The 24,372-nt window shown below is 45.7% G+C and overlaps 1 protein-coding gene across 2 annotated transcripts in view; it reads left to right on the top strand.

Moving 5' to 3' along the window:
- The window catches only part of LOC110503601 (RNA-binding protein Nova-1), a 70,651-nt gene extending 47,004 nt beyond the window's left edge, over nt 1-23,647 (top strand). For both annotated transcript variants that reach the window (XM_036961329.2, XM_036961330.2), the window contains one exon: nt 18,158-23,647. In XM_036961329.2, the coding sequence (XP_036817224.1) occupies nt 18,158-19,186 (1,029 nt within the window). In that variant the 3' untranslated portion in view covers nt 19,187-23,647. The remainder of the gene's footprint in view (nt 1-18,157) is intronic.
- Nucleotides 23,648-24,372: the final 725 nt, after the last annotated feature.

Raw genomic sequence — 24,372 nt, 5'->3', positions numbered from 1 at the left:
TTAACCAGCATCCTGTATCTAATAACGGTTCTCATTGGAACAGCACACAGCGCCGGCTAATCCATACAACCGGGCCTAGCGCAAGCAGAGTGGACCGTTCGTCTCCTAAATTAAAAGCTACATCAGGGAAAATCGCTGTAAGGTATGAAAAAAGAAAACAGAGCAGTGCAACCTGTCCAACAACCCTCCACCCCCCCCTCCCTCGCTCTCCAGCCTTGTCTCAGGAGGACCGATGGCCAGCAGAAAATAGTTTAATGCCGTTTTTAACCTTCAGATGCATCAGCTGGCTCAGGAAAAGGTCACTTCCTCCGCCAAGTATCGATCCCATTCGTAGGAAAGCCGGCGGAGAGAGGCACTACAATATATTTGTTGTTTGACAAGGATGTGCACCCGTTAATGTTGGGTTAAATCTCTTAGGAAGGAAGGACGCATTTGCCACTGTGTATGGATGTGTGTGTGAAGCGTGCTTCCATGCGTGTGTGTAGTTGGGCGGGAGAGGTCCTTTGAAGGAGAGTGTTTTATGTTTATGAATTACACTTTTATCCATCTGCTGCTTTACAGTATGTGTGGAGAGGAATATTAGATCAGGTTTAGATCAGGCGTTTGTGGAAGCGACACTAACGTCTGGTGTTCATTTTGTATTTGTATGTGTGTGTATGTGATATGTCCAGCATTTTAAATGTATAGCCTAAACGTATACTTAAAAACGGGAAATTAACCAATCCTCAATCGTTAACACAATGGAAAGTTCAAATGCTTTATTTATTATCTAAATGTTGAAAGTACGTGGGCGTGGAGAGAAACAAAATGGTGCAGTTTGAGGCCATGTGGTGGAGAGTGATGCGGGTGCTGGGGATGGGGGTGTGAGCAGGTGGGTCTGGGCAGGTGTGATGTCATTGATGTTTGTGTGCGTCTGTATGCTGTTTGTATGTGTATATTTTGTATTGTCATTTTTTTTAATTAATAAATGTGTAGCCACAATTTAATGTCTGTCTGCAAGGCTTGGACTGGGAATGGGACCAAGATGGAGGATGGAGGTCAGCAGTTGCCATGGATACTAGAACAATTCATTACTAATCCCCTTTTATTAAATATGCGTGAGAAAAGAGCAACTTTCCTTCCCAGTAGCACACCAGGGTTCTGAGTTATTGTAATCCACTGTGAGAGGAGATGTCTGTACAAACAATCCGATAAGATTGTGGTCGCCAACATTTCTGAACGTGTCATCCATCGCCTCCTCTGGTTGGCTAGTGTTTGACATGGGCTTCCCAGCCCAGCCTCAAAACACGCTGCCATTCCCTAGTGACTTCAAATCCTCTACCAGCTCAGGATTCTCCTGTTAATGAAAGCCTTGAGGGGGCTAAGTGGACAGTGGTGTTGTATTACTTAAGGCTGAATGGTACTTCCAAGGCTAAAAGCCTGAACACAGCATCAGCCCTGTTTCCGTTGGAACTGGAAGGAGAAGGTCTTCCTCTCAGTCCTCTCTCTCTCTCTCTTAACCGCTCCATGTTGTCACAGCGTGTTAGGGTCTGTGAGTGAACATGTCCTGGTGGAGCAGCCCATCAGCCCGGCTCAGCAGCACACTGAGGCTCCTCTCGGTTGGACGGACGTGGCCCCACCTCAGCCCCACAAGGACAGGCTATTTTTGCCCTCATCAGCACTTGTTAGATGGCAGGCCTCATGAGGTCACTTAATGCATGATCGAGGGCCCAGGTTTGGGGTCAGAGCCAGCCACGAATCTGAGCAAAGTTGGTGTGCAACACACATGCATATGTTCATGTACTGTACATTAGAGTATATGTGAATATACTGATCCAAATAATGTAATTAAGATCCTATTTTAGATCACAATCCATATCAAATTCACTGCTTTCTTAATATAGTTAAAGTGGAACTTTTAGCAACATGAAGTCTTATTAAAATCTGTTCATATACACCCCCATGAAGAATATATATATATATTTTTTTAACATTTTCTGACACACGAGCACTTAGATATGGTCATTTCAGCGGTTTCATAAATGCATAGAATGTCTGGGAATGACGTCTAGTATGGCATTTGTGAAATTTCTATAGCAATATAGACTGGGAGAGCGGTCGTGCGTTTGGACATTTAATAGACACTGCAGTAAACAGGGCACTCCTTACCCTTGCCACCTCATTCTCATTCACCCTAACAGGGCACTCCTTACCCTTGCCACCTCATTCTCCTTCACCCTAACAGGGCACCCCAAGAATTCAGGCACATGTTCACCTCCACAGTTGCAGCATTTCCTTTCATCTGGCATATGATATTCTTCCCTTCTGCACACAATTGACACATGACCAAATATTTGACATTCATGACACTGAAGAGGCTTGTGCACAAAAGCTCTTACAGGGTATCGCATGAATCCTAACTTTATATGAGAAGGGAGAAACGCTTCATCAAAGAACAGTAGCATGTATGAAGTTTTTTTTTTTTCCTCCGTCCACCATACAGGTCAGTCGATGTGCATCAACCACTCCATCGATGTCTTCAGTTAAATCCTCTGCCTTTATTTCTTGTGCCACCTCAGAAATAACCCCCTTGATAGGCACCATGCTACGACATTCCCACTCCGATATCTTTTTGAGTCTTAAAACACGCTTCTTCTGCACCGCAGACACACACAAAAAAGTAAACAAGACCACTTATTGTGACTCTCACCGACTCCACACATGACAGATTTTTTTAAGAGACATTAAACGTATTTCCCTAGTAGCATTGACCCAAAACCCTGACTTCGACCAAAAACGAGTCTAGTGGTTTCCTATTTTCCAACATAGCTTTACTTGTCTTGTCTCCCTTTCTCTTTGCCGCTGTAACCCACTCATTCTCACTTCCTGTACTATTAGCTTCACTCGACTTACAAGCAGTTTCAAACAAAACCTTGGTTTCCGCCATCTTCCGTCCTACCTAGTTCTCAAACCCGACAAAACCCTTGATGCAAAATCTATTTGACAACAAAGAGATATGCTAACTGTGGATAACAGTCGATCAAGTTCAGCATAGCTAGCTAGCTAGTAAAGCGATTCACATTTCTTTGGTAGCCAACCAAATGAAATGAAACCTGAATCTTTAGCTGTCAACCACCGACAATAATATGAAGGGGAAAAGTCAGTCAATAACCCACTCCTCCCAGCAGCTAGCTGGCAAACGTTAGGCTCCATGTTTTTAGCTCGCTAAAATAGCTAGCAAAATGAATAGATACGCTAGCCCAGGGGCGCACTGGCCGTATTGAAAAACAACGAATTTGCGGGCCAATGTTTTATTCAAAAAGATATGGCCCTTTATAATGTCCACATGTATATAGAATTTTAACATATTAAAACAAAAGAGATAAATAGTATTTGTCCAGCCTTTGCTGCTATGCTTGCAGATGTGCATAATATGCTGCGACCCTAATCGAAAAGTATTTAATAACTCCAAATAACAAAAACGTAGCTATAGGTTGTTGTAACGTTTAAACAACATATTTAAACATGGAACATGTTTTTTAATTTTTTTAAAATGCGCTGCATGTATCACTGGTGATGTTGAATGCATCATTGTTGTATGGTGCACTCCACATGCAATGTAGTTGAGTAGCCAGCCTAGGCTACTGCTCAAATGTTGCTGTAACAGGCCAACATGTTTCTCCTTTGCATGGTGTTTTGTTGCATGTTTTGTTTTTTTGGTTATTCATTGTCAAGCGTTAAAAAACGATGCCAGACTGCAACATTTTAGTAGCCTAGCTAGGACTGTGGCATGTGTCTGCACATTTCCCCTCTGCTGCATGCTGTAAACAGGACACATGAAACCAGCGCAATTGAAGTCGAATTCACCTATGTGAGCGCACGCACCAGGCTGTAAATACTTCATGACTCAACGGTTGACTCATTTATAATCGCTTGTGTATCATATTTGGCCCGAGGGCCTTGACACATGTGCGCTAGCCTATTAGCCATGTTACGACTGACTTGGGATCATTGCCTTTGCTAGTTTGATTGTATTGATATTCCCAGTCTGTATTTGTTCAAAATATTGACTAGTTGAAACTAAAACAGTGCATCCTGAATGGGTGGAGGCAGCAAACAATGTATCAGGCCAGCTGTGATTTACAACCTGATAGCAATATTTTTTGGACTACCAAGAAATATATTGGTGAATTACAGTGCCTTTGGAAAGTATTCAGACCCCTTGACTTTTTCCACATTTTGTTATGTTACAGCCTAATTCTAAAATTGATTAAATCCTTTTTTCCCCCTCATCAATCTACACACAATACCCCATAGTGACAAAGCAAAAACAGGTTTTAGGACATTTTTGCTAATTTATTATAAATTAAAAAAACGGAAATATGACATTTACATAAGTATTCAGGCCCTTTACTCAGTACTTTGTTGAAGCACCTTTGGCAGAATTTACAGTCTCGAGTCTTCTTGGGTATGATAAGACAAACTTGGCAAACCTGTGTTCGGGGAGTTTCTCCGATTCTTCTCTGCAGATCTTCTGAAGCTCTCTCTGGTTGGATGGGGAACATTGCTGCACAGCTATTTTTAGGTCTCTCCAAATATGTTTGATCAGGTTCAAGTCCGGGGCCACTCAAGGACATTCAGAGACTTGTCCAGGAGATACTCCTGCCTTGTCTTGACTGTGTGCTTAGGGTTGTTGTCCTGTTCAAAGGTGAACCTTCACCCTAGTCTGACAACCTGATTGTTCTGGAGCAGGTTTTCAACAAGGATCTCTGTACTTTGCTCCATTCATATTTGCCTCGATCCTGACTAGTCTCCCAGTCCCTGCTGCTGAAAACATCCCCACAGCATGATGAGACACCATACTTTACCGTAGGGATGGTACCAGGTTTCCACCAGACGTGAAGCTGAGCATTCAGGCCAAATTCTCTGGTTTCATCAGACCAGCGAATCTTGTTTTTCATGGCCTGAGGGTCTTTAGGTGCCTTTTGGCAAAATCCACGAGGGCTGTCTTTTGCCTTTTACGAAGGAGTGGCTTCCGTCTGGCCACTCTACCATAAAGGCCTGATTGGTGGAGTGCTGCAGAGATGTTTGTGCTTCTGGAAGGTTCTCCCACCTCCACAGAGGAACTACAGAGCTCTTGATTCTTGGTTACCTGTCATGTATTGTCATGTTGTGTCTTGTTTCTGTCCTTTCTCTTCACCCTGTCTCCCTCTGCTGGTCGTACTAGGTTACCTTTTCTTCCCCTCTTTCCCCCAGCTGTTCCTTGTCTTCTCTGACTACCTCGTTCACCCCTTTTCCCACCTGTTCCCTTTTTCCCTCTGATTAGGTCTCTATATCTCTCTCTGTTTCTGCTTCTGTCTTTGTCGGATTCTCGTTTGTGTATCTCATGCCAGAACCAGACTATCGTCGTGTTTGCTTTACCTTGTCCTGTCCTGTCGGAATCTGCCTGTCCATCTGAGCCTACGTGTGTTTCGTTATTAAAGAAACTCTGTTTATGTTAAACCGCTTTTGGGTCCTCACTCACCGCATAACAGAAGAATCCGACCAAGAATGGACCCAGCGACTTCGGATCCTCTCCACTCTGCCGTCGAGATCCAGGGAGCGATGCTAGGCAGACACGAGCAGGAATTGTCTGCTGCTCGACATGCCGTTGAGACCCTGGCCGCCCAAGTCTCCAACCTCACAGAACAGGTTCACCATCTCCGCCTCGATCCACCGGCCACTTCCAGGGCTTTCGAATCTCCGGAGCCCAGAATCAATAACCCGCCGTGTTACTCTGGGGAGCCCACTGAATGCCGCTCGTTCCTCACCCAGTGTGATATTGTGTTTTCTCTCCAGCCCAACACTTACTCCAGGAGCACAGCTCGTATCGCCTACGTCATATCTCTCCTTACTGGACGGGCTCGTGAGTGGGGCACGGCAATCTGGGAGGCAAGGGCTGAGTGTACTAACCAGTATCAGGACTTTAAGGAGGAGATGATACGGGTTTTTGATCGTTCTGTTTTTGGGGAGGAAGCTTCCAGGGTCCTGTCTTCCCTATGTCAAGGTAATCGATCCATAACAGACTACTCTATTGAGTTTCGCACTCTTGCTGCCTCCAGTGACTGGAACGAGCCGGCTTTGCTCGCTCGTTTTCTGGAGGGTCTCCGCGCGGAGGTAAAGGATGAGATTCTCTCCCGGGAGGTTCCTTCCAGCGTGGATTCCTTGATTGAACTCGCTATTCGCATAGAGCGGCGGGTTGATCTTCGTCACCGAGCTCGTGGAAAGGAGCTCACGTTCTCCGTTGCCCCCCTCTCCGCATCACTACCATCTTCCTCTACCGGCTCGGGTGCTGAGCCTATGCAGCTGGGAGGTATCCGCATCTCGACTAAGGAGAGGGAACGGAGAATCACCAACCGCCTCTGTCTCTATTGCGGTTCCGCTGGTCATTTTGTCACTTCATGTCCAGTAAAAGCCAGAGCTCATCAGTAAGCGGAGGGCTACTGGTGAGCGCTACTACTCCTGTCTCTCCTTCAAGATCCTGCACTACCTTGTCGGTCCATCTACGCTGGACCGGTTCGTCAGCTTCCTGCAGTGCCTTAATAGACTCTGGGGCGGAGGGCTGTTTTATGGACGAGACCTGGGCTCGGGAACATGACATTCCTCTCAGACAGTTAAGGGAGCCCACGGCCTTGTTCGCTTTGGATGGTAGTCCTCTCCCCAGGATTCAGCGTGAGACGCTACCTTTAACCCTCACTGTCTCTGGTAATCATAGCGAAACCATTTCTTTTTTAATTTTTCGTTCACCTTTTACACCTGTTGTTTTGGGCCATCCCTGGCTAGTTTGTCATAATCCTTCTATTAATTGGTCTAGTAATTCTATCCTCTCCTGGAACGTCTCTTGTCATGTGAAATGTTTAATGTCTGCTATCCCTCCTGTTTCCTCTGTCTCTTCTTCACAGGAGGAGCCTGGTGATTTGACAGGGGTGCCGGAGGAATATCACGATCTGCGCACGGTGTTCAGTCGGGCCAGGGCCACCTCTCTTCCTCCACACCGGTCGTATGATTGTAGTATTGATCTCCTTCCGGGAACCACTCCCCCCCGGGGTAGACTATACTCTCTGTCGGCTCCCGAACGTAAGGCTCTCGAAGATTATTTGTCTGTAGCTCTTGACGCCGGTACCATAGTCCCCTCCTCCTCTCCCGCCGGAGCGGGGTTTTTTTTTGTCAAGAAGAAGGACGGGTCTCTGCGCCCCTGCATAGATTATCGAGGGCTGAATGACATAACAGTGAAGAATCGTTATCCGCTTCCTCTTATGTCTTCAGCCTTCGAGATCCTGCAGGGAGCCAGGTTTTTCACTAAGTTGGACCTTCGTAACGCTTACCATCTCGTGCGCATCAGGGAGGGGGACGAGTGGAAGACGGCGTTTAACACTCCGTTAGGGCACTTTGAATACCGGGTTCTTCCTTTCGGCCTCGCTAACGCTCCAGCTGTTTTTCAGGCATTAGTCAATGATGTCCTGAGAGACATGCTGAACATCTTTGTCTTCGTTTACCTTGACGATATCCTGATTTTTTCACCGTCACTCCAGATTCATGTTCAGCACGTTCGACGTGTCCTCCAGCGCCTTTTAGAGAATTGTCTTTTTGTGAAGGCTGAGAAGTGCACTTTTCACGCCTCCTCCGTCACATTTCTCGGTTCTGTTATTTCCGCTGAAGGCATTAAGATGGATCCCGCTAAGGTCCAAGCTGTCATTGATTGGCCCGTCCCTAAGTCACGCGTCGAGTTGCAGCGCTTTCTCGGCTTCGCGAATTTCTATCGTCGTTTCATCCGTAATTTCGGTCAGGTGGCAGCCCCTCTCACAGCCCTTACTTCTGTCAAGACGTGCTTTAAGTGGTCCGTTTCCGCCCAGGGAGCTTTTGATCTCCTCAAGAATCGTTTTACATCCGCACCTATCCTTGTTACACCTGACGTCTCTAGACAGTTCGTTGTCGAGGTTGACGCGTCAGAGGTGGGCGTGGGAGCCATTCTTTCTCAGCGCTCCCCCTCTGATGACAAGGTCCACCCTTGCGCGTATTTTTCTCATCGCCTGTCGCCGTCGGAACGTAACTATGATGTGGGAAACCGCGAGCTGCTCGCCATCCGCTTAGCCCTAGGCGAATGGCGACAGTGGTTGGAGGGGGCGACCGTTCCTTTTGTCGTTTGGACTGACCATAGGAACCTTGAGTACATCCGTTCTGCCAAACGACTTAATGCGCGTCAGGCTCGTTGGGCGCTGTTTTTCGCTCGTTTCGAGTTCGTGATTTCTTATCGTCCGGGCTCTAAGAACACCAAGCCTGATGCTTTATCTCGTCTCTTCAGTTCTTCAGTAGCCTCCACTGACCCCGAGGGGATTCTCCCTGAGGGGCGTGTTGTCGGGTTGACTGTCTGGGGAATTGAGAGGCAGGTAAAGCAAGCACTCACTCACACTCCGTCGCCGCGCGCTTGTCCTAGGAACCTTCTTTTCGTTCCCGTTCCTACTCGTCTGGCCGTTCTTCAGTGGGCTCACTCTGCCAAGTTAGCCGGCCACCCTGGCGTTCGGGGTACGCTTGCTTCCATTCGCCAGCGTTTTTGGTGGCCCACCCGGGAGCATGACACGCGTCGTTTCGTGGCTGCTTGTTCGGTCTGCGCGCAGACTAAGTCCGGTAACTCCCCTCCTGCCGGCCGTCTCAGGCCGCTTCCCATTCCCTCTCGACCGTGGTCTCACATCGCCTTAGATTTTATCACCGGACTGCCTTCGTCAGCGGGGAAGACTGTTATTCTTACGGTTGTCGATAGGTTCTCTAAGGCGGCTCATTTTATTCCCCTTGCTAAGCTTCCTTCTGCTAAAGAGACGGCACAAATCATCATCGAGAATGTTTTCAGAATTCATGGCCTTCCGTCAGACGTCGTTTCGGACAGAGGTCCGCAATTCACGTCTCAATTTTGGAGGGAGTTTTGCCGTTTGATTGGGGCTTCCGTCAGTCTCTCTTCCGGCTTTCACCCCCAGTCTAACGGTCAAGCAGAACGGGCCAATCAGACTATTGGTCGCATCTTACGCAGTCTTTCTTTTCGTAACCCTGCGTCTTGGTCAGAACAGCTCCCCTGGGCAGAATACGCCCACAACTCGCTTCCTTCGTCTGCGACCGGGCTATCTCCTTTTCAGAGTAGCCTCGGGTACCAGCCTCCGCTGTTCTCATCTCAGTTCGAGTCCAGCGTCCCCTCCGCTCAGGCTTTTGTCCAACGTTGCGAGCGCACCTGGAAGAGGGTCAGGTCTGCACTTTGCCGTTATAGGGCGCAGACTGTGAGAGCTGCTAATAAGCGTAGAACTAAGAGTCCTAGATATTGTCGCGGTCAGAGAGTTTGGCTCTCCACTCAGAACCTTCCCCTTAAGACGGCTTCTCGCAAGTTGACCCCGCGGTTCATTGGTCCGTTCCGTATTTCTCAGATCATTAATCCTGTCGCAGTGCGACTTCTTCTTCCGCGATATCTTCGTCGCGTCCACCCGGTCTTCCATGTCTCCTGTGTTAAGCCCGTTCTTCGCGCCCCCGCTCGTCTTCCCCCCCCCCCCCCCATCCTTGTCGAGGGCGCACCTATCTACAGGGTCCGTAAGATTTTGGACATGCGTCCTCGGGGCCGTGGTCATCAGTACCTAGTGGATTGGGAGGGGTACGGTCCTGAGGAGAGGAGTTGGGTTCCCTCTCGGGACGTGCTGGACCGTTCGCTGATCGATGATTTCCTCCGTTGCCGCCAGGTTTCCTCCTCGAGTGCGCCAGGAGGCGCTCGGTGAGTGGGGGGGTACTGTCATGTATTGTCATGTTGTGTCTTGTTTCTGTCCTTTCTCTTCACCCTGTCTCCCTCTGCTGGTCGTACTAGGTTACCTTTTCTTCCCCTCTTTCCCCCAGCTGTTCCTTGTCTTCTCTGACTACCTCGTTCACCCCTTTTCCCACCTGTTCCCTTTTTCCCTCTGATTAGGTCTCTATATCTCTCTCTGTTTCTGCTTCTGTCTTTGTCGGATTCTCGTTTGTGTATCTCATGCCAGAACCAGACTATCGTCGTGTTTGCTTTACCTTGTCCTGTCCTGTCGGAATCTGCCTGTCCATCTGAGCCTACGTGTGTTTCGTTATTAAAGAAACTCTGTTTATGTTAAACCGCTTTTGGGTCCTCACTCACCGCATAACATTACCTCTCTGACCAAGGCCCTTCTTCCCCGATTGCTCAATTTGGCTGAGCGGCCAGCTCTAGGAAGTCTTCGTGGTTCCAAACTTCTTCCATTTAAGAATGATGGAGGCCAGTGTATTCTTGGGGACCTTCAATGATGCAGACATTTTTTGGTGTCCTTCCCCAGATCTATGCCCCGACACAATCCTGTCTCAGAGCTCTACGGACAATTCCTTCGACCTCATGGCTTGGTTTTTGCTCTGACATGCGCTGTCAACTGTGGGACCTTATATAGACAGGTGTGTGCCTTTCCAAATAATGTCCAATCAATTGAATTTACCACAGGTGGACTCCATCTCAAGGATGATGAATGGAAACAAGATGCATCTGAGCTCAATTTCGAGTCTCATTGCAAAGGGTCTGAATACTTATGTAAATAATGTATTTCTGTTTTGTATTCTTAATATATTTGCAACATTTTCTAAAAACCTGGTTACGCTTTGTCATTGTGGCATATTCTGTGTAGATTGCTGAGATTGCTTTTTTATATATTTAATCCATTTTAGAATAACGCTGTAAGGTAACAAAATGTGGAAAATGTCAAGGGATCTGAATACTGTCTGAAGGCACTAAATCATGCTTTGAACTGCATCCAATCTATTCTCTCAACCTCTTATGAAGTTGGTTTTGTAGCATAAACTGGGAATTTGATATTTTTGACTAATATTATGATTGTCTGTTTGTTTCATATCTGCAAAGTAGCTTAAACGCTGTCTGTTCCACTTTAAGTCCTCCCCTCAAATACTGTATCTCTCTGTTTAGATATCAGTTCCACCCTATTGTGTTTGTCTATGTCATCAGAAAGAAAGAAAGTCACACACTCCCTTCATATCACCAGCGTGTCTAAATGCAGCTTTCTTAGTGTGATAGGCAGTGAAATGGAGGGAGAATGAGTGGATTGACATTACTGACACAGGGATGGGATGAGATGACCACCAGGGATAATCCTTACGGCCACAAAAAAACAAAAAAAAAGACTATTTTTTACATCAGGCTATCGGCCCAGAGTTCATGCAACAGCGATCGTTCTAGGCGCGCATTCTTTTTTAAAATTTCATCATTTGATTTGGATTGTGCGTGAGCGGTGGGCTGAAGAAGGTCCATCACTCGGGACCGTTCTTGTCAACCTTTGGAGCGGAGCGGCCGGTCGGCTGCAGCGTGATGCTTCTGTGTTATTTTTAAGCAGGTCCCCCCCCCCTCCCCCCAGCCTCGGAGAGAGAGCCACACACTGAGAGGCAGACGAGGCAGAGAGGAGCGGCTAAGCCCGGGGATCAGGAGACAGGCGATTAACCTAAAGTCTGGTGCTTAGAACTTCAAAGTACAAACAGCCCTCTGCTCACGGATCAGGTCCCGTCTAAAGGATGGACAGAGGGAGCAGGGGGAAACAGTTGCTCCGTGTCCCCACACGTACGTAACTGGGGGGGGGGGGGGGGTGCTGGGGAGGGCAGAGGAGGGTGGGGTGTGGTTCTGGCATCCACAGACAATAACACCCTTTGGGCTCCTTGCTGAAACAATACTATGGGGGGGGTTTAGGTTTAGCCTTAGCCCTTGACATAGAGATGACATGAGCTGAGACTCTCAGTATCCCTGAGCATGGCGAGAGAAACCAGGAGAGGGGGGTGATGAACAGTGGGTGTGTAGTACTGCTACAGCAATACATTCTGTCAAGCTATGGACTTGATGGAAACCTGGAACCGAAAAAATAAGTGGTTTCTATATCGGGGGCGGCGGCAGCCTAGCAAACAACGCGGTTTTATCTCTTTGATGGCTACGGGCCTTGTTAACTTCTGTGGTTTGTTTGTTTGTTTGCTTTCATGTTTGTTATCTCCGAAAACTGGTTCAAACATATTTCCATGGCTCAGCACCCTCCGTGGCTATTATGGTCCCCATCCCTGGTCCCCATGAGCGCAGCCCCAACCTCCTTCCTCACCCCTATTCCCGCCCCACACCCCAACCCACAGTACCTAATGAACGACTAGCCACGGCTGATGAAACAGCAGCAGGTCTCTCTCATCTTCGCTTTCTCTCTCGCCTCTCCCCATACCCTCTCCCAATCCTCCTTCACAACCCCCCCCCCCTCCTCCCCCCTCTCTCACTCTCTCTCTCTCTCTCTCTCTTGCTCTCTGTCTTTGAAGGAAGAGGTAGGAGGCTTCATTCTCAGTCTTCCTGCATTAAGACACATTCAGCAAACTTAGCCTGGCGTATCCACCGACGTTGCTCTATTCTTACCACACTCTAAAGAGCCTACATTTTAATCAGCTTGCTCCGACGCACAGGCCAAATGTTCTCCCCTTCATAAAAAAAAAACACACACAAAAAAATCTGATTGTCAGCTATAACTCTTGGGGATGAGGACGATTACTTTAGATTAAAATGGCCAAACCTGACATAGCGAGGGAAACTCAACGGCAACCAGGAACAAAAAAAGGAATGCTTTCGAAACAGTGCATGTGGGGTAAAGGACTTATGAGAGAAAGACAATTACAATTTTGAACATCTATTAAATATTAAAGAGCTGAATGTGGTCCTAGAGACTCATCATTAGCAGTAATGGGTTTTATACATCGCACTATTCAGCTATTTATTCCGCTGCTTCTAATCTTTAGGAGGCAAGTCCCAACTGAATCATTACACATCCAATCCAACATCATGCAAAAGCTGTGTGTGTGTGTGTGTGTGTGTGTGTGTGTGTGTGTGTGGGTGTGGGTGTGGGCGTGCGTGCGTGCGTGCGTATGTGCAATGCAGAAGATGAAAATAATTCTTAGGAGAATCTTCACCTCTTTCTCCCCCACTCAGGTGTTTTGATCCTCAAACCCATCTCTAATGCGTGCTTTGTGAAAAAGAGGAGAATCTTCACCTCTTTCTCCCCCACTCAGGTGTTTTGATCCTCAAACCCATCTCTAATGCGTGCTTTGTGAAAAAGAGGAGAATCTTCACCTCTTTCTCCCCCACTCAGGTGTTTTGATCCTCAAACCCATCTCTAATGCGTGCTTTGTGAAAAAGAGGAGAATCTTCACCTCTTTCTCCCCCACTCAGGTGTTTTGATCCTCAAACCCATCTCTAATGCGTGCTTTGTGAAAAAGAGGAGAATCTTCACCTCTTTCTCCCCCACTCAGGTGTTTTGATCCTCAAACCCATCTCTAATGCGTGCTTTGTGAAAAAGAGGAGAATCTTCACCTCTTTCTCCCCCACTCAGGTGTTTTGATCCTCAAACCCATCTCTAATGCGTGCTTTGTGAAAAAGAGGAGAATCTTCACCTCTTTCTCCCCCACTCAGGTGTTTTGATCCTCAAACCCATCTCTAATGCGTGCTTTGTGAAAAAGAGGAGAATCTTCACCTCTTTCTCCCCCACTCAGGTGTTTTGATCCTCAAACCCATCTCTAATGCGTGCTTTGTGAAAAAGAGGAGAATCTTCACCTCTTTCTCCCCCACTCAGGTGTTTTGATCCTCAAACCCATCTCTAATGCGTGCTTTGTGAAAAAGAGGAGAATCTTCACCTCTTTCTCCCCCACTCAGGTGTTTTGATCCTCAAACCCATCTCTAATGCGTGCTTTGTGAAAAAGAGGAGAATCTTCACCTCTTTCTCCCCCACTCAGGTGTTTTGATCCTCAAACCCATCTCTAATGCGTGCTTTGTGAAAAAGAGGAGAATCTTCACCTCTTTCTCCCCCACTCAGGTGTTTTGATCCTCAAACCCATCTCTAATGCGTGCTTTGTGAAAAAGAGGAGAATCTTCACCTCTTTCTCCCCCACTCAGGTGTTTTGATCCTCAAACCCATCTCTAATGCGTGCTTTGTGAAAAAGAGGAGAATCTTCACCTCTTTCTCCCCCACTCAGGTGTTTTGATCCTCAAACCCATCTCTAATGCGTGCTTTGTGAAAAAGAGGAGAATCTTCACCTCTTTCTCCCCCACTCAGGTGTTTTGATCCTCAAACCCATCTCTAATGCGTGCTTTGTGAAAAAGAGGAGAATCTTCACCTCTTTCTCCCCCACTCAGGTGTTTTGATCCTCAAACCCATCTCTAATGCGTGCTTTGTGAAAAAGAGGAGAATCTTCACCTCTTTCTCCCCCACTCAGGTGTTTTGATCCTCAAACCCATCTCTAATGCGTGCTTTGTGAAAAAGAGGAGAATCTTCACCTCTTTCTCCCCCACTCAGGTGTTTTGATCCTCAAACCCATCTCTAATGCGTGCTTTGTGAAAAAGAGGAGAATCTTCACCTCTTTCTCCCCCACTCAGGTGTTTTGATCCTCAAACCCATCTCTAATGCGTGCTTTGTGAAAAAGAGGAGAATCTTCACCTCTTTCTCCCCCACTCAGGTGTTTTGATCCTCAAACCCATCTCTAATGCGTGCTTTGTGAAAAAGAGGAGAATCTTCACCTCTTTCTCCCCCACTCAGGTGTTTTGATCCTCAAACCCATCTCTAATGCGTGCTTTGTGAAAAAGAGGAGAATCTTCACCTCTTTCTCCCCCACTCAGGTGTTTTGATCCTCAAACCCATCTCTAATGCGTGCTTTGTGAAAAAGAGGAGAATCTTCACCTCTTTCTCCCCCACTCAGGTGTTTTGATCCTCAAACCCATCTCTAATGCGTGCTTTGTGAAAAAGAGGAGAATCTTCACCTCTTTCTCCCCCACTCAGGTGTTTTGATCCTCAAACCCATCTCTAATGCGTGCTTTGTGAAAAAGAGGAGAATCTTCACCTCTTTCTCCCCCACTCAGGTGTTTTGATCCTCAAACCCATCTCTAATGCGTGCTTTGTGAAAAAGAGGAGAATCTTCACCTCTTTCTCCCCCACTCAGGTGTTTTGATCCTCAAACCCATCTCTAATGCGTGCTTTGTGAAAAAGAGGAGAATCTTCACCTCTTTCTCCCCCACTCAGGTGTTTTGATCCTCAAACCCATCTCTAATGCGTGCTTTGTGAAAAAGAGGAGAATCTTCACCTCTTTCTCCCCCACTCAGGTGTTTTGATCCTCAAACCCATCTCTAATGCGTGCTTTGTGAAAAAGAGGAGAATCTTCACCTCTTTCTCCCCCACTCAGGTGTTTTGATCCTCAAACCCATCTCTAATGCGTGCTTTGTGAAAAAGAGGAGAATCTTCACCTCTTTCTCCCCCACTCAGGTGTTTTGATCCTCAAACCCATCTCTAATGCGTGCTTTGTGAAAAAGAGGAGAATCTTCACCTCTTTCTCCCCCACTCAGGTGTTTTGATCCTCAAACCCATCTCTAATGCGTGCTTTGTGAAAAAGAGGAGAATCTTCACCTCTTTCTCCCCCACTCAGGTGTTTTGATCCTCAAACCCATCTCTAATGCGTGCTTTGTGAAAAAGAGGAGAATCTTCACCTCTTTCTCCCCCACTCAGGTGTTTTGATCCTCAAACCCATCTCTAATGCGTGCTTTGTGAAAAAGAGGAGAATCTTCACCTCTTTCTCCCCCACTCAGGTGTTTTGATCCTCAAACCCATCTCTAATGCGTGCTTTGTGAAAAAGAGGAGAATCTTCACCTCTTTCTCCCCCACTCAGGTGTTTTGATCCTCAAACCCATCTCTAATGCGTGCTTTGTGAAAAAGAGGAGAATCTTCACCTCTTTCTCCCCCACTCAGGTGTTTTGATCCTCAAACCCATCTCTAATGCGTGCTTTGTGAAAAAGAGGAGAATCTTCACCTCTTTCTCCCCCACTCAGGTGTTTTGATCCTCAAACCCATCTCTAATGCGTGCTTTGTGAAAAAGAGGAGAATCTTCACCTCTTTCTCCCCCACTCAGGTGTTTTGATCCTCAAACCCATCTCTAATGCGTGCTTTGTGAAAAAGAGGAGAATCTTCACCTCTTTCTCCCCCACTCAGGTGTTTTGATCCTCAAACCCATCTCTAATGCGTGCTTTGTGAAAAAGAGGAGAATCTTCACCTCTTTCTCCCCCACTCAGGTGTTTTGATCCTCAAACCCATCTCTAATGCGTGCTTTGTGAAAAAGAGGAGAATCTTCACCTCTTTCTCCCCCACTCAGGTGTTTTGATCCTCAAACCCATCTCTAATGCGTGCTTTGTGAAAAAGAGGAGAATCTTCACCTCTTTCTCCCCCACTCAGGTGTTTTGATCCTCAAACCCATCTCTAATGCGTGCTTTGTGAAAAAGAGGAGAATCTTCACCTCTTTCTCCCCCACTCAGGTGTTTTGATCCTCAAACCCATCTCTAATGCGTGCTTTGTGAAAAAGAGGAGAATCTTCACCTCTTTCTCCCCCACTCAGGTGTTTTGATCCTCAAACCCATCTCTAATGCGTGCTTTGTGAAAAAGAGTGAAATATTTTTGCCTCAACATTGAACCACACACATTTGTATGAAAATTAGGGGGAATGTGGTAAAAATGGGTTGTGAGAAACTGGATGACCAATTTAGATGGCACTTATCCATATGGGGACTAAACCAAAACAATTCCTCAATTCCAATGCATGATTATTCTCCGTCACTGTCACAAATAAATATCTGAATAAAATACTTTACTACAAATACTCAAAAATAATATTTTATATTTAATAGTTTGAAGTCAAGTCTTGATCTCTCTCTGTCCCTGCCTTCTGTTAATTTCCCATTTCTATGTAAATTCACTGCAGTGTACCACGGCCAGCAAGGCTACAGAATCAAGGTCACAGCAGCGCCTCTGTAAAGAAATGTTGATGTCTTTAGAAGGACTGCAGCGAACATTGAGAAAGTGTAAAGATCAAATCCAGCCACCCAGTGCGAAAAACATGGAGGCCATGCTAATTACTAGCCCCATACTTCCCCTGTACACACACACACACTCTCTCTCTCTTTGTTCCTTCCTTTCTTTCCCTTGTCCTCCGACCAACACTCACTTGCTTTTCTTCTTTCACCATTTCAAGATGGATTTTCAAATATTCAAATAAAAAAAAGAGTTTTGTAACTGTTTCCACATCGCACGACATGGACAGATTGTAGGTAACCATTAGCATCCCTGTGAGACTCCTCTCATTGATCATCCTCGCGTAGTAGGTTCATTTGTAACATTGTGTGACTGGCTTTGGTGCAAAACTACCCTTGTTCAAAATACCACTACAGCACATTTAATGCGTCATAAATTGTTTGTGGCCCTTATCAAGTACATACTTATTAAGAAAGAAAAAGAATCCGCCTCCTCACTCTCCCCAGCTGGCACCTTTTTTCTAATGTTGAATGACAAAGGACAGTGAAGGCGTGCATATGTTTTAATATCTGTGTTTATGTGAGTGTGTATACTGTGTATACAGTACGTGTATATACATAGTTGTATCGAGAATTATTTAGGGTGTATATGTGTGTGTGGGCACGCTTGTGTGAATTCGGGTGGAGGTGGGGGGGGGGGTCTAGTTGCTACGCATCGCTTCAACTCCTTTTCAGTACCCCTTGAATGTTGGAGCTGTTTCCATGGTAACACTGACCCCTGGGAGTAGATGCTTTTCACCAGGAGCCTCTTTATAATGGATTCACAGCTCGGAAACAAAGGGGGAAAAATACACTCTTTCTCTCTCCCTATTTTTTTTGTCCAGAAACTACTCTCTCTCTCTGTCAATGTTGCAATGTTTGTCGAAGGAGTAAAAACAGCTCACTCTTATTTCTCCCCTATGCTACAGCATTGAAAAAAGATCTGGAGAATATAACCATTTTTATACTTCTATTCCCTTTTTCTAGCCCCCTTTATTTCAAGCTCGATTCACTCTCTTTTTCTCTGTCTGCCAGTTATTTCTAACATACTCCCTATTCGCACTCTTTGTTTGTTATCTTACGCCCTTCTCTATTGTTCTGGGTTGTTTCAAGTTATTATCTTGGTTATCTATTTTATTCCGTTCCCTCGCCCAGTCCCTTCCTCTATTCAATTGATATCACACTTCTGTCATGTAGAGATACAATGTTAAGGCAGTGTGAAATCAGTGCAGTAACCATCTCTATGTCTTCTCTCTCTGCTCCTCTCCCCAGGCCAAGCTGATAGTACCAAACAGCACAGCAGGTCTGATCATTGGTAAAGGTGGAGCCACAGTCAAGGCCGTCATGGAGCAGTCAGGCGCCTGGGTGCAGCTCTCCCAAAAACCTGAGGGCATCAACCTGCAGGAGCGCGTGGTCACCATTAGCGGAGAACCCGAGCAGAACCGTAAAGCCGTGGAGATCATTGTTCAGAAGATTCAGGAGGACCCCCAGAGCAGCAGCTGCCTCAACATCAGCTACTCCAACATCTCTGGCCCTGTGGCCAACTCTAACCCCACCGGCTCCCCCTACGCCAACTCAGCCGAGGTGAACCCCGCTGCTGCTGCTGCCGCCGCTGCCACAGCCTCCAGCCTCCTGGGTCAGGCCACCATGCAGAGTATGGGCGGCTTCCCCACCACCATGGGTCCCAGCTTCTCAGGCAACGACCTCCTGACCATCACCTCGGCCCTCAACACGTTAGCCAGCTACGGCTACAACACCAACTCCCTGGGCCTGGGGCTCAACCCCGCGGCAGCCTCAGGAGTCCTGGCCGCCGTAGCGGCTAGCGCTAACCCCGCCGCGGCTGCCGCTGCAAACCTCCTGGCATCCTACGCCAGCGATGCCTCCACCAGCGCAGGCCACCAGGCCGCCTCCCTGGGAGGCTTCACCCTGGGCTCGCTGGCCGCGGCCACTGGGGCCACCAACGGCTACCTGAGCGCCTCATCCCCGCTGATGGCACAATCCCTGATGGCCACTGAGAAGCAGATGCAGGAGGGGGCCAAGGACGTGGTGGAGATCGCTGTTCCCGAAAACCTGGTAGGAGCCATCTTGGGGAAAGGAGGGAAAACGCTAGTGGAGTACCAGGAGCTGACTGGAGCCCGGATCCAGATCTCCAAAAAGGGAGAGTTCATTCCCGGCACCCGGAACCGTAAAGTTACCATAACCGGCTCTCCGGCGTCAACGCAGGCAGCTCAGTATCTGATCAGCCAACGGATCACGTATGAGCAGGGTGTGCGCGCCACCAACCCACAGAAGGTGGGCTAGAAAAAGGGAATGGAATGGAGGAAAACGAGTGGGGGCTTGGGGAGTAATGCAAAGTGAGAGAGAAAGGGAGAGGAGAGCAAGAATGTTGGAAGGAATCGTTCACACGTTTTTTCGTGTTTCAGTATTGTAAAAATGATGTGACGCAAAGAATTTGCTCGGAGAGAGGAGAAAGTGTAATGCGGAATACAAATGAAAATAAGGTGTAAAATGTAAATACGGTTTTATTACTTAAGTCTTGATCTTTCGGGATTTTTTATTGTTTTGTTTTTTTGTTCTTTTGTTTGTTTGGGTATTCTCCGGACAGTGGTGAATGCGATTTTAAACTGGCATGCTGCCGCGCTGCAGTTTGGAAAAGGGGGGCGGTGGGGGTACTGGGGGCCGACCCCCATGGAATCAGCCCCTTCCCCACCCCCACCCCCATTCCTGTGTAGCTCACAGATTTTTTTTCTTCAGATTTGCCTTCAGTTTCAATTTGTCCCTTACCCTGCCCCCCTCCCCCTCCCCCTAACAAGTGCTTGGTTTGAGATCTAAGGAAAATCCCTGTAGTTGATGACATCCCCCTCCTTTCCCCCATCCCTCGCCCCTCTCACAGACCCCCCCCCTGTTTTGGGCAAAGGAGGTTGAGAGATGTGCCCTCCTATCCCTATTGCCTCGCGCCTTAGGTTCTGATTTAGCCAGATGCATGCTATGCCACGCTCCGTATTTATATATGGGATGCTCGTGTTTCGTATGTAGGACGAAGGCAGAGACGCGTGGTGCATCTCATTGGGTCAGAATTCTAGCATAGCGCAAGAGTACATATAGAGGTTGGGGCATTTTTCTCAACAAGGTTTGCAGTCTGATATTATGATTATTATTAAGATTATTATAGATATCATCATCATTATTTATTCATATGATTTCACCCATAAAGTTCGGTATTTTCCTTGTTTTTTTTAAATCTGTGAATTCAGGTTGACATGAATGTAAAGACTATTTTTGATTTGATTTGTTTAATTTAAGTGGATTTAATAGTATGTCACGTAGTGTAATATACAGTATGTCTTATTTAAGTCCAGTAAAAACTGCGCCGTAGGGACCACTACAGTGATGAAGAGGAAGGGTTAGCTTTGATATCCAGCAAAGAGCAGGACAGTAAATATTCACATTAAAACACACACACACACACACACACACACAAACACTCCCATTTCAGTGCTAAAAAGGATTATAACATATCTACATGGCAGATTACGGTGAAATCAAGCAGACTAGTCTCTATATACATACATAGCTGCACAATGAAAAATGCCACTTGCGCAACGGGCCCAAGAGCAGCGTTCACATTCTTGCAGGAACGAAGTTCTCTAATAACGTCAACCCTCGAAGTTGTTTCAATGTTGTGTGAGCTCAGATTTATCTCCTCTCTCTCCAGCTTAGCCTGTGTCCCTCAACATTGTGAAAAGCCAAAGTGTTGTTGGGACTGGAGGGCCATAGCCGTCTCCACTGAGATATCCAGCGAGCGCTGCTCTTCTGCCTGTGGCACTCTAACTCTAACTGTCTAGACAGGCCAGGCGAGACACTAGGAACAAGAGGACTTAGAACCTAGAGGTGGTGGCCCCGCCAGGATACGTACATACTACTGAAAAATGCAAACACTGAAGATGAGAAAGTTGATAGTTGGAACGATCTCACTAGGGTCCAACCAGATTGCCAGGCCCCGTCTCATTGCAAACAGATCTATTTCAAGGTAGTTCATATTTAGAAGTAGTTTTCCCTAATACTTGCTCTTATCAAGCAGTGTTCTTCTGTCCACGATGAACGGGGGGAATGTAAGGTGGTACGTACGGTCTGTTGGGCGTTAACTACAAGTCTAATGGTTGTGGGTTATTCTGATTTTGGAAAACTGTAGGGACCTCCCACTACACACTCCCTGCAATGGATACTACCCACTAACCTATAAGCTGCTAAAGATGTTTTGGTTTGTTTTACCTTGTTTTTTTTTTTTTGCAATCTGAGTACACTGAAGTCCATCTTAATGCACTGTGAAGTGTGGGTATCTTTTTTCTCTGCCCATGAGGTCAGGGCTGTGTGCTGTAGGAGCTTGGTCACAGGCATATGCGTTGTTATTATTATGTCAGGGAAAATGTACACATGAAAATACCAGGCAACTACGGTAATCATATCTCATGAACAAAACTCTATTTGCATACAATATCAGTTCTCAGTTAGACATGCAAGACGAGGAAAGAGTATTCATGTTTCTAAACACTACGCTGAGACCGGGATCCTGGATTGAGGCTTTGGATGCGCTTTGACTCAGTTTGGCATTGAAAGTAATGTGGTTGTAGAAACGGTCTCTATTTGGAGGATGGGATTGGGGAGGGGGGGGGGGGGGGAGTGGTAGGTGTGCATGTTCAGCTTTTGCTATTCAAAGACAACAGTTGGGAGGTATGTGGAGTTTTATCCCAATTTTGACCGGGTTGCTCTTTTTTTTAAGATAATCTAATCGTCCGACTTCCCTTTTCATATTTGCTGTTTTCATAAACAGTTGAAATTGATGTATTCTGTTAGCTAACTGAAAATGGCGGGCTAACCTAAATGTGATTACTTCTAAAATGCCAAAGGAGGGGGGGGGGAATCTAACTTGGTCTGTGGGTATCTTTGGGAACCTATCTCCCCAATTGGGCATTTAGACATTGTAATGTAAAGGAAATCTATCCAATGGTGAGCTCTCACTAGTATTCGCCATTGGAACGTTTTCTCTATTGTCTATTGGAGCGACAGTGAAGCGCGTATCTCGACAGATTGGTAAGGAGGCTTCTTTATTTCCATCTAATACCATCCACTTTCCTCACCCCCCCAACCCTTGTACCTCCGTGCACCCCATTCTTACACATCAACCCAGAGCCCCCCTCTCACATCTCTCCATGGGTGATAGTGTCTGGTGTTGCGATGCATGTCTGCTTGCCCTTCCAGACCACAACTACTCCAAAACAATGACTGTCTGAGTCTCTTAATGCTATGAGGGTAGAGAGGACAGAGTTCCCTTGGTTGTAGAGCTGAGCATTAGAGTCTAGTTAGTGACCATTTTACCAGCAGCAGTGAGAACAAATTAGTAGGTGGCAGTGGAAGTAAGAAAGAGAACCTGCAACCAGGCAACTAAGAGAGAGAGAGCTACTATCTGACTTCATTCTGTCAATCCCCTGGCCAGTGGTTTGAAACCATATCTTATTCTGTATGTTAGTGATAGGAGTGAAAACATTATGCTACATTTGGTACACATGCCCAGATACATACAGTACATTCATAAACACATTTACATAGATTGCGAGTAGAATAAGGGAAATACTGCTTGTTGAAATCATTAAGAAATGACAGAAATTACTGGATATCAGCGATACTACAACTGTGACAAATCAATGTGAATGATATCAAATAGAACAATATCAAATACCTGTAGTTGGAGATCACGGGAAGGTGCCAACAAAGTTTGTCAAAGCACGGCTTATCTTTTTATCTAATTCAGCAAAATTACCCCATGTTGATGGGGTTTTAGGGTGTCCATTTTTGGCTGGTTTGTAATTTAGGGGATCTAGATAAAATGTGATGAGTACTGGAAGCAATATACGTAGTAGCATGTTGTCCTTATATTGTCTTTTCGTTCTGTCCGTTGTAAAAGCTTAGGATTTACCTAGATGTTGAATAGATTTACATAATTACGATTTTTTTTTTATTTGTGAAATTGCTGCTATTTAATAAGTGATGTACTAAAAATAAAGTTAAAACATATCTGATTGGTCGTTTAGCAGGATGTTGTAGTTCCCAGAGGTGTACTAAATGCTATACATGCTGATAAGATAATAATTACTGTAAAGACAAACTCAACAAATAAACCTGTGCCAAAATAGATCTTTAAAGACTGAAACTGAAAATGCGCGTGATTTAAAAAACATTACATGAAAGGAAACATACTTTTATAAGAAAAAAAATGTGATAAGTGCCAAACGAACCATATTTATAATTGTAAATAGAAGGAAATGGTACAAGTGACTTTTTTGTTGTTGAGTAAAAATCGCTGAATTTTTTTTTTTTTTAGTTCAACTTTTAATTCCCCCTTTACTTACCATATGACATGAAATAAGGGATTGTGGAGGAAGGGAGCCATCTTGTTAGCTAGTAATCCAGAATTCCTTGAATATTACAGTACTTAGACTCCGGGGCCAGAAGAATCAACGTAGAGATAGATTAGCATGGTTAATGATACACATGATATTAACATTCTTAATACAGCCTTTTATAGTTCTGAAAATGTATTTTGTGGAGATAGATGTTATCTTTTTTGCACGTCTATATTGCATGATATCAAAGTGAAGCGTGGACAACAAAAAAAATGTTAGAAAAAAAATATCCTACAACATTTTTGGCCCGGTGTGTATTCTTCATTTTGAAGACAAATCGTTGCATGCCAACAATGGAAAAGCCTTTTCATTTTCAGTGACACAATTTCAAACCTGTGTTGTTTTCACTAAGAACATGCAGGGACATCGTCCAGTAGAGCAAGGCCACAATATAATTAGATTGTATGACTGGATGAGTATTTTGTGAGAACTTCGTCTAGGCATTAAAACATTCTTAGAGAGATAGGAACAAACATTTAATCAAACATGAAGCAATTTTTTTTTTTTGCTGGTTGTGCTTCTTTTACTAACACTCTAAAACTGAGTTATTTAATCCTGAATGAATTTGAATGCTTTTTACATAGATATGGATATATTGTCCAGGAGTGTACTCACCTCTGCATAAGTTTGCATATCACTCTTCGATCATGACTTCAGGGCTTGAGTGTCCATGTGTTTTGTGTGAATAACTAACATCAGGTAAGGCCAGATCTGGCCCTAGTGTCATTCTAACCATCTGTTTACCCTTTCGGCTCCCTCTGAGTTTGATCTCTTGTCTTGATGTAAATATGCACTTTATATTTCTCATTTAGACAACTTTCTCATTTAAACCCCCATCTCCTGAAAGGAAACTAGGAAAAGTATTTTGATGTGCCTAGGCACCATGATTTTTCACACTCTGTTGCTGTTCAGCTTTTGTATTTCTCAAAATCCTGGGTCTCTCTCCAGAATTTGGGACAAAAGTGTGTTTGACTCTATAATCACTGAATTTGGTCTCATTACATAATTACACTTTCTACGACAAAA

The sequence above is a fragment of the Oncorhynchus mykiss genome, chromosome 24 (genome assembly GCF_057628025.1).
Source record: "Oncorhynchus mykiss isolate SJ-2025 chromosome 24, ASM5762802v1, whole genome shotgun sequence".
Lineage (NCBI taxonomy): Eukaryota > Metazoa > Chordata > Actinopteri > Salmoniformes > Salmonidae > Oncorhynchus > Oncorhynchus mykiss.
The sequence above is the reverse complement of the archived record's forward strand: the minus strand, read 5'-3'. Positions and strand labels throughout refer to the sequence as shown.